This window comes from Patagioenas fasciata, chromosome 18 (assembly GCF_037038585.1).
Source record: "Patagioenas fasciata isolate bPatFas1 chromosome 18, bPatFas1.hap1, whole genome shotgun sequence".
NCBI classification, from domain to species: domain Eukaryota; kingdom Metazoa; phylum Chordata; class Aves; order Columbiformes; family Columbidae; genus Patagioenas; species Patagioenas fasciata.
In genome coordinates, this window is record NC_092537.1 from 4,347,946 (window position 1) to 4,358,284 (window position 10,339).

The window sequence follows — 10,339 nt, forward strand, 5'->3', positions numbered from 1 at the left end:
CGGAAGAATCCTAAAATCCAATAACAATATTGTCAGTTCTGGGCAATTCAAAACAGTGAATTGTTTCAGTTGTCTCTCCTACCTCATTCCTCAGCTTAGAAATAACAAAGATGGACAGATTAGGTAGTTTTTCCTCAGTGTTTTTGGCTTTTAGAGCCTTAGTTCATGCGAGGTGGCAATGCTTCAGCTGGGCACTTCAGTGGGTATTTGCTACTGACTTTAATAGGAGAGGAATCAGGGTTGTTTGTTATAACCATTTCTTAAAAGGGAAACTTGCAGCTTATTGAAAAAAAGCGGATATGAAAAGCACAAACTTGCTCCTTTCTTGCCAAGAACTGTACAGATTATGTCACTGTATTTATTTAAATCTGTTTTCCATTATGTAGCTTTTCTGTTTCCCCCCGCACCCCCTCTGGTTCTCAGGCGCTCAGACAGGGCTGGGCTGCAAACGCTGTAGGACAAAGCTCAAAGCCATATAAAACGTTATTATTTAGGGTAGAAAAAAGAAAAATAGGGTAGTATATGCTCTTAACATATATTTGCATATTATTGATATACAGTTTTCAGCTACTGATATGAGGAGCCCTTCAAAGCAGTTTATTAGTTTTGCAGGGCTTCTATTTTAAATGAAATTATGCAATAGATAATTTTTTTTAGAGTTCCTCCTGCTTGCACACCTGGAGGTGGGAGATCGTACCCTAACAGTAGCTCTGCAAACGCTGCAGGTATTTTCGTGTTCCCGGATTCCAGACAGACAGACAGACAGACAGACAGGGTCCTGACTTGTTTATAGGGCAACTGGTTAGTCCTTCCAGTTTAACGCTTTCCAATATAAAGGGATAATTTGGGGATGTGATTGATTTCAGCCAATATCAGGCTCAAAAATCCATTTGCAAGGGTGTGAAACACAAAATGTGAATCAAACGCGGAATTAGAAAACTGTTGGAAATGGAGGATTTTAGCTGTTCAAGGGGCTGAGCCTCATTTCGTGTGCAGCACCGTCACGTATGTGGAACGGTTTTTATTCTGCTCTACCAAACATCCGAATTCTGCCCATGCTGCCTATTGAAAGTGCAATTTTTGTCTCTGTTTCATTTAATTCTGGGCTTTTCCCTCGGAGATCCTGCCAAACGGTGTTAAAAATCACTTGTGGTTGTGTGGGATGTCCGAACAGCCCCTTCTTGCAGGCAAAACTGGACAAACTCCTGGGGAAAACGTTTTACCCACTAGTGAGCCAGCCAGGAAATGTCTGCAGGATAAAAAATTAGGAGTAAACCGCAGCAAAATACAGCATTTTGATACAAAATTTGGTTTGAACGGTGTCAGCGTGCTCTGCGAACTCCCACCCACAGTGCGGCTGTGCCTTTGCGAGCAGAAAAGCCAGAAAAAAAACCGCTGCCAAGCTCAGGCGGGCTCGAAATAACTAAAATCATTTTATTATATACGGTCAGCGGGACGTGTGATGGGATGATTAATGGGTTTATAAACACGCTGGAGAGCTCTCCCAAAAAGGAGAGGCAAGGGGTGTCATGGCGGCCGGCCCGTGGACTACAACTCCCAGCGTGCCCCGCGCGGCTCGGCCCGTCGTGCCTCGCTCCCGCCGTGCCGCCCGGCGCCTCGGGGCCGCGCATGCGCAGAGCGGGCCGGGCGCCGTGAGGAGGAGGCGGCGGCCATGGCGCTGAACAGGAACCACTCGGAGGGCGGCGGCGTCATCGTTAACAACAGCGAGAAGTGAGGTGCTATCCCCTTCTCCCTTCCTCCGGCTGCAGGCGCCGGGGGTAGCGGGGAGCTGCCTCCCCCTCCTTCCCTTTTTCCCCTCAGGGGGAGGTTGGGGCGGGGGGTTTACGCATTGCTGAGGGGCTCCTGAGGGGGAATAAAAGAGGCTGAATTAACCGTCTGAGTACCGGCGTGGCTGGGCTCGTCCTCCCCGCTTCTACCTGCGGGGGTAGGGACTGTACGTGTCCCCCTGGCCCTGGGTGTCCCCGTGGGGCTCTGCGGGTCCTCAGCCGCGGGCCTGCCCCACCACCGCTCCCCTCGGCCGCTGCCGTGCCCCCGCCTGCGACTGTCCCCAGTCCCCCGGCCTGCGACCGTCCCGCTGCTGTCCCCAGTCCCCCCGCCTGCGGCCGTCCCGCTGCTGTCCCCAGTCCCCCGGCCTGCGGCTGTCCCCGCTGCTGTCCCCAGTCCCCCCGCCTGCGGCTGTCCCCGCTGCTGTCCCCAGTCCCCCCGCCTGCGGCTGTCCCCTGCTGCTGTCCCCAGTCCCCCTGCCTGCGGCTGTCCCCTGCTGCTGTCCCCAGTCCCCCTGCCTGCGGCCGTCCCGCTGCTGTCCCCAGTCCCCCCGCCTGCGGCTGTCCCCTGCTGCTGTCCCCAGTCCCCCGGCCTGCGGCTGTCCCCTACTGCTGTCCCCAGTCCCCCCGCCTGCGGCTGTCCCCTGCTGCTGTCCCCAGTCCCCCGCTGCTGTCCCCAGTCCCCCGGCCTGTGACCGTCCCCCCTGCTGTCCCCAGTCCCCCCGCCTGCGGCTGTCCCCGCTGCTGGCCCAGTCCCTCTGCCGAGAGCTCAGCCCCCAGCCAGCAGATCCTGGCCTGGGCCCAGGCCTCATTCTTCTCTCACCAGCCGGTGCTGCCCTTGCAGTGTTGCCTCTGGTCAAGAGCGGCCCAAGAGCTTGGGAAGAACTTGGCCGCCGGCCTGGCTTAGTTTGCTGGCTTCCTTGCACACCCACACACCCCCCTCTGTGTGTTTGGGAAGCAGCGACAGTATTGGAAAAAGGTGCTGGGATATAACCATGGAAACAGCCTCCACAGAGCTGCCTCTGTCTGCATGGCAATGGGCTGTCCTTGCCCTCCGTGTCTGCCAGCCTCCTCGGGTCTGACGTGGCAGTCACCTGCTCCAGAGACAAAGGAGCGGTTCATTTTTCAGGGCTTCTTTCCATGAGGCCGGTTAAACATTGGTATAGGAATTCTGCGCCTGACTTCCACTGGGATGTGACTCTTCTTAGGATAATTTATTAAGATCAACTCTGGGGCTTAAATTTGTGTTCACTGAAACAAACAATGACAGCAGCTTAACGTGTTACTGTTCCCAGTTGTCAGCCTGTCTTGGATCAGGGGTCACCTCTCCTGCTGCAGCCCGGGCTGCTTGTGATGGTTAATTCAGCTGATATGCTGTGGCGAGAGCAGAGTCCTGTGCCCATCTGGAGCCTTTGTTGAAGGGACAGGTACTTGCTGGCAGAAGGGAAAGGAGAATGAGAATGGTAACACGTAAGCTGCCAAAGATAAAGGTGGTGGAGGTTTCTCCAGCTTTAGGGATTAGAGTCCCTAATGTGGATACTCTCATGTTAATACAAGTTGCCACTGCATCCATGCGAAGGTGTTGCACCGGTTTTAATCAGGTCAGTTTCTAATTGAGAATTAAGAAGTCAATGCAGACGACAGGGGTTAATGAAGTGTAGTGACAAGACAGGAGTTCCTCTTGATCATATTTTTGTGACAGAGATGCTTAAGTTCTGGTTAGTCCTTCAGCAGCCATGTTGCATAAGGCAACCTGAGCAGTTCCTTCTTCAGCAGTCCTTCCTCTGTTGTGTCACTTGTGGTGAGCCAAATTAGGGAACTGACCCAGCAGAAATGCAACACAACTTTAAAAAAAAAAGGATAAAATACGTATGTGTGTGTAGTGAGATGTGCATCAGTTCAGTGGACTAGATTCAGTGCCTGGCTATGCAGGCAGCAGGAGCTGTGCCAGCATGCTGAGGAAGGAACAAGCAGCCAGTGCTACTTGAGTTGCTACTACCAACAACAACAAAAAAAAAAAAGGAGACTGATTTTGTCTGCTGAGCAGCGGCCTCAGGTTAGACGGTTTTAGCAGGTCAGTAAGCTTACATTCATATTGCGTTTCTGCTTTGAGCTGTAACACTGTGTCACTTCTCTTGTCTTGTTTGCAGCGTTTTGATGACCTACGATCACATAGAAATTACCTTCAGTGATATCGAACCTATGCCAGATGCCTTCAAAGGGACCAAGAAAGGGAGTGTTTTCTTGACTCCCTACCGAGTAAGTAGTAAAAGGCTTTATCTTGTGTAAGGAGATAAGGGCTCTGCGATTCTGTATTTAAATGTCCTCAATGCATGAAAGTCAGGATAATCTAATACCCCTTGAAGTATGGCTCATCCTTTCCCTCTGGGGAGCATTATGAATTCATTGCATATCCTATCTATTTGTCAAAAGATAATAAATCTGATTAGTTCTTATACAGGCAGCTGTTTAATCTATCAGGCATCTTCAAGAGTGGAAATTAGCAATGGCCTGGAAATGCTGAATACAACAGCATGGCTACTAAATCACAGCTGTGTGGAGCAGCGAGTTCTCTGGAAGAGAGGAGTATTATCTGGGCAAGGGCAGTCTTCCTGCAAGGCTTAATTGCCTTGAGCCCTTGTGAGGAGCAGCAAGTTCAAGCTTTTGGCTTGCAGCACTGACGAGGAGCTTCAGATGTGGGGGGAGTTTCAGTCCATCGAAAAGACTCTTCAGATGATAAATCGGGGCTGTGTTTCCTGTTTGTTCTAAATACCCTTTGTAATGTTATTTTTGTTTTCAGATTATCTTCGTATCGAAGGGAAAGGATGCTATGCAGTCGTTTGTGATGCCCTTTTATTTGTTGAAAGATTGTGAGATTAAGCAGCCTGTCTTTGGAGCAAATTATATCAAGGGCACAGTGAAAGCAGAGGCAGGAGGTATGTGTAGTACAGATGTATGTTCTGTATCTTTGTTCAGCTACACAATTCATAGCAAACTAAGTATCCAGTGTAACCAAAACTGGATACTGACCAAAGGGGTTTTTACAGTGCTGCTAAAATGTGTTTCTTTCTTTGAAACTAGCAGCTAAAAATATTCCCCATATCTGCTCCCTGTACAGGTACAATGAACAGATCTGTCCTGCAGCTGATCTCGTTCCTGCCCTCTGTGCAAAACACGAAGTTCAGTCAGCCAAGTGATCTCACTGAGTGAATATCAGAGCAGAGTCAGCAAGAGTGAGGGTGTCATTTTGCATTGCTCAGTCGGGGTTACCTGTTAATTCTGCATCCAGGTCCTCCTGTGCCAAAGGCTCATGATCCTTTCTGCAGCAGTTTGGGTTTTTAGGCGCAGATCTCCAGCACGCTGTTCTCTGCCATCAATTTATTGTGCAACTCAAGGAAAGACATGCTATTGTTAACGTGCATGGGAGCAGCAAAAATGACACTTGGAAGAGAACAGACTGCCTGGAAATTAGGGAGTCTTCAAGGGGTGGTTTCGTTATGTTCAATGAGGAGGTTGTGGTAGACATTTTCAAGAATTATTTTTTTTTTAATCACTGTTTTATGTTTCTCCTTTTTACCAAAGGCACATAGTTCAGTAAACTCTTTCATCCCCAGCTTGATTTAGTCTATTAGTTGTGGCACTGAAATCACAGTGCATGGCTTTGGAGGCTTGTGTGTAATCCTGAAATTGGCATTGTAGCTTCTCTATGGACTGAAGTGGGACTGGCCAGCGTGAGAGGAGGCTCAAGCAGTAAAGACAAAGTCTCTAAACTGCGTGAAAGGCAAATGACTGTAGCTGAATCTGGGTGAATTTTCCCCAGAGGCTGTCTCCTTTAACGAGGATGTTGCTTTAACAGCCATGAGAGTCTGGTTTAGCTCAAAAAGCTCTTTAATCTACATGTGCCCATTTCAGCACTGACACAGCTTCTGCTTTGATGCATTGTTGGGGCATGTTTTTCTTTTTCAGTCTGTAATATGAGATGTCACTGTTGTGGGGTTTTTTTAATTATTATTATCCAGACTTGAAATATCTTCCATGGACTTTAATGGATTTATGGGACCGTGTTTTTCATTAAGCTCTTTGATTCATTGCGCACTCAAACTCCCAAACTAATTTATAGCTGACAGTTAGGTGTAGTTGCAAAGGCTTTTTAGCAAACAGGATTAACAAAATCCCTGCCTTCTGCACTAATCTTATACAAAGCTAGAGCAAATCCAGCGCTCCTGGTAGCTCGGTCTGTCGGCAGCTGGTGTGGAAACAGGAACAACTTTATTAAGCTTTTGAATGTCTTCCTCATTGAAATTTCTTCTTCAAGTGTCTCTTGACCTAAAAATACGGCCCAATGTGAAATTTTCTGATAATAGGGTAATTCAGCCACCTTATCTGCATTTTTTTCTTGGACATTTGGGATAAACTCTTTAAAGAACTATATACAGGGTATCTGTAGGTAAAGCATGAAAGCTAAATAGCATAAAAAATGGCTTCTCCTTACACCTGGATTCTGTCTTTCCTCCCTGCAGGTGGCTGGGAAGGATCTGCCACATTCAAGATGACCTTTTCAGCTGGAGGTGCTATCGAGTTTGGGCAGCGCATGCTGCAGGTGGCATCGCAAGGTACAGGAGTCTGGCAGCATCTGCCAGTTTTGTGGCTTCGAGAGGCTTTGCCTTCATCCCACAGCAAGAGCAGTTTTAGGTTTGCAACGGGTTGGATTCAAATACCTGTGGGTTTCAGGCTGTATCTGGAACATGCTTGCTTTAAAAATAACTTTTTTCACATACAATGAACAGCAGATTTGCTGGGATGGAGCTTACTTGTTTTTCAGATAAGGATTCTTCAAGTTTATCGAAGGTATTTGCCTATATTTGATGCTGGCTTGTTGTTTTGATGAAGTCAGCTTTATCTCTTCTTTTCCAGTCTCCAGAGGTGAAATACCCAATGGAGCTTATGGCTATTCCTACATGCCAAATGGATCCTATGCTTTCGCACCAGCTGCGGCTAATGGGGGCTATCCGTATCCCCCACCTCCTCCTGGTAAGTCTGGGAACTGAGGATGGGGATTATTCTAGTTACTAAGGGTTAAAAGAGGAAGAAACACAAATTTTACACAATCTTTTAGATTGGATCTGCTGTCTTGTGCAACTTTTGTTTCTGAGCTTAATTCTATTTGCCTTTGGCTTGTATTGGCTGTGTGTTGTGACCTGCTCAAATGAGTTAAGTCTTTTTTGCTGTGCTATTTGCTTTCCTGACAGAGTTTTATCCGGGCCCCCCCACGGTGGATGGAGACATGGGTTACATGCAGCTTCCACCTCCGCCCTACCCAGGGCCCATGGAACCCCCTGTCAGCGGCCCAGACCTCCCCGCCACTCCTGCAGGTAAGACACCTGTTCAGGTGAATTAGCTCACAACGGTTTTGTTACCCATGAAACAAACATGGTTTTTTTGTCTGTTATCTCTTGGGGAACGTAGAGTCAAATTAGAAGCTCCACTTAGGAGCTAAAATTGTTTAGGAGAGGGATTAGGGATCACCCGTAATCTCCAACCTTGTATATCCGTCTCAGTCTGGAGGCCAGCCTGATTCTCTCCAGGGTGGATACCATTAGCGGATATTTTGCAGCTGGATTTATTCTTGTTGTGGCAGAAATAAATACAGTTTGTGAACCCCCTATTGTGGTAATCTTGCTGTGTTAGATGGATAAAAATAATTGATGGTGCAATATGTTTCTAGTCCATTTTATTTAGCAACTGTGGCTTTGCTGATATTTGCTTCCCCTTCCCCCATCTCCCTCTAATCTGGTTACTTTTGCTTAAATAATACGGAACAGAGGAATAGATAATGGAAAGGAGCTGGGGAAAAGTCAGTTGCATTTTCACTCATTTGAGGTTTATCACAATTCTTTTGAACGTCATCTTAAGATATCTGCGTGGGAGCAGGGGGGAAACACAAAAAAATACAACCAACTAACCGAAAAAAGAGCTTTTGTGGTTGGACACAACCGTAAATCTCTCCCACATAAATTCTTATCCAGACAAATATCTGTAACTTCTCTCTTTTGTTTGAATAAACGACCCGTCATCTTCGAAATATTATTTGCAAAGTGGCACTGATCCAGATGATTGTACAAGATTTTTGTGTTCTGCAGAAATAGAGGATCTGGATTATATTTATAAGTTATCATCCTTTAAACTCTGAATCCCCTGAGCTGCTATAAACTTGCACTGATTTTTGTTTTGTCTTGTGTTTTTACTCCCAGGAAGGATGATTTGTTGGCTGCCTTTTTAAGGGGTGTTGTCCATATTTAGGCAAAACTGCTGTTAGCATCTATTTTTTGGCTAACAGACAAGTCCCAGGTGACATTTCCAAATGAAGTCTTGAGACCTTTTCACTTCTGACCTGACAGTCCTGTGACAACTGCATCTTTACCAGTTAGAAGTGATAATGCTCAATTGTCATGGTTGTTGTAGCTATTTTGCAACTCAAGCATTGGTTAAATAGTGCTCTGTTAATAGCACTTGATGGCCAAGAATATGTAGAGTTTTTGTTTGATTGTGAAAGTTCTCTGCACGCCACCAAATTTGTAACTTCTCTTTCTGCGCCAGCTGAAGCGAAAGCTGCCGAAGCCGCTGCCAGCGCTTACTACAGCCCAGGCAACCCACATAATGTCTACATGCCCACGGTGAGTTCTGGTGTTGCAGTGGGAGCCCAAGTGTGTATTGAGCAGTTCTTAGTGGCAAGCAAAGCTTGTCTGAATTGATTTTGGTTTTTTTTGTTGTGTTTTTGTGTGTGTGTTTTATTGTTTGTTTTGGTTTTGTTTGGTTGGGTTTTTGTTTGTTTATGGTTTTTGTTTGGTTTGGTTTGGTTTTACTGTGAATTGATATATAATTGGTTTTAGCTGTGAATTGATATTCTTTTGCTCTGTCTGTTTCAGGACCAGCCACCCCCTCCTCCATACTTCCCACCAGAGGACAAGAAAAACCAATAAGCTGACAGAGAACTTCTCCACAACTCATCGCTTTCTTACTTCCCATTTGGTCAGAATTTTGGGGCATGGTCCATAGCACTGCGGAGTAGAGCCTTCCCCCAAGGCACACACATTTCACAGACTATAACGGTAGATACGTGCAGGGAAAGCGGAGAGATTTTGGCAGCCCGGGTTACCTTGCAGAGCCCTGAGGGTTTGCTGTCCCACCACAGTATTCCCTTCTCCTTGTGTGCGGCATCACTAGAACTGGAGGTTCTCTTCATCTCTGATTGTTTCCCTTGATGTTTGTTTCTTCTGATACTTAAATTATACCTTTTTAGAGTGAGGAACTGCTCCAAACTGGTAATTAACATGCTCATAACATGGATGCAAAGCTCTTGGCAGGGTCTTGAATCTAGCTTAGTGTGCAGCCAAGAGCATCTCTGGATGCAGGGATGTCTCTGGGTGTTCCAGAGTGTCGCATCATGTCTCTTCCCTCTGCTACTGAGGAAGGGCTCCAGAGGGAGCCTTTGGGATCTCAGAGGACATAGATGTCTCTTACATTTTTCAAATATCTGTGAAACTAACTTTTTTTCTTTCAGCTAAGTCATTCCTGACAATCGTAGCAAATAATCTGCTAGCCCTCCAAATTTCCTTGCTGTGCACTATGTAAGGTGATGCTGATAAGCTTCTCAAGAAAACACACTACTTGTTACAGGGTCGATTAGCAGCATCTAACTAGTTACAGATCATACGGATACACTAACTTTCTTTTTTTCCAGTTGGATATGTGGGCTTAAGACACTAAATCCTGAATATTCTCTTTATAATGCACTTTTCTGTGTGTGCTGTAATACAAGTTACACTCTTTGGCCAGTGAAGTGTCTTACTGCTGTGATGTGACTGGTGAATTAATAGCTAATGGGGAGAAAATAGTTGCTTTAGTCCTGCCTTGGAAGCACTTGAGAGAATATCCAAATTGTTGGATTAAGCTGCTAGGTATAACTGAGCTGCTCATTTGGATGTTTTTTGATGCTGTCAGTGTTTCTTGATCAGCTGTGAATTCACTTCCCAGTAACCTGAATGTGAGCTCCTTGGACTGAGGTTTCAAGCATTTTCCTTCCGTAGCTTTGATTCATTAATCTCATTAACAACTACTCCAGTGTGCGGAACCTCTACAGGACCCATTAGTAACCCGGTTCTAAAACTTTGTATTGTACAAAGCTTTGCACAAATCAGATTTCACTGACTTCTGACAGTTTCTGTGGGAGAGAAGAATCCTTCCCAGCAAGTGTGAGGAAAGATGGTGTGCTAGGAAACTGCTGAGACTTGCTGCATGCGGCCTGCTTGGAGAGAAAAAAGGCCCACTTCTTGTTTTCTTTTTGTTTGAGTCCAGCTGATTAACGAAATTGCTACTGCCTGTGCACTGACTTTTCTAGAATTGCTACTGCAGTGATGTAAAGAAATGGTTATTTAAAAATATATATATTTATTTTGAAAATGTTTGATTAATATATTAATGTGAAATGACTTTTTCAATGCAGATTTGTTTTGCCAAGACTGTGAAGTAAAGAGAAATCCGCTCAAAACTTAAAA

The 10,339-nt window shown here is 46.0% G+C and overlaps 1 protein-coding gene and 1 long non-coding RNA gene across 3 annotated transcripts; one reads left to right on the top strand and one right to left on the bottom strand.

Annotated features, from left to right (window-relative positions):
- Positions 1-1,414: 1,414 nt before the first annotated feature.
- LOC139829309 (uncharacterized) lies at positions 1,415-2,855 on the bottom strand. Its single transcript, XR_011741780.1, has 2 exons — positions 2,608-2,855; positions 1,415-1,863 (listed from the first exon to the last, which is right to left on the bottom strand). It is a non-coding gene; the product is annotated as an uncharacterized lncRNA (long non-coding RNA).
- On the top strand, positions 1,632-10,339 carry WBP2 (WW domain binding protein 2). Of its 2 annotated transcripts, none has more exons than XM_065852614.2 (8): positions 1,632-1,731; positions 3,935-4,043; positions 4,585-4,720; positions 6,305-6,397; positions 6,699-6,815; positions 7,034-7,156; positions 8,382-8,458; positions 8,711-10,339. In XM_065852614.2, exons 1-8 carry the CDS (start codon positions 1,673-1,675, stop codon positions 8,762-8,764), a joined length of 768 nt encoding a protein of 255 aa, XP_065708686.1. In that variant the 5' UTR covers positions 1,632-1,672; the 3' UTR covers positions 8,765-10,339. The 2 variants fall into 2 exon arrangements, with proteins under 2 accessions (XP_065708686.1, XP_071672421.1); XM_071816320.1 differs by having other exon boundaries at positions 1,644-1,736.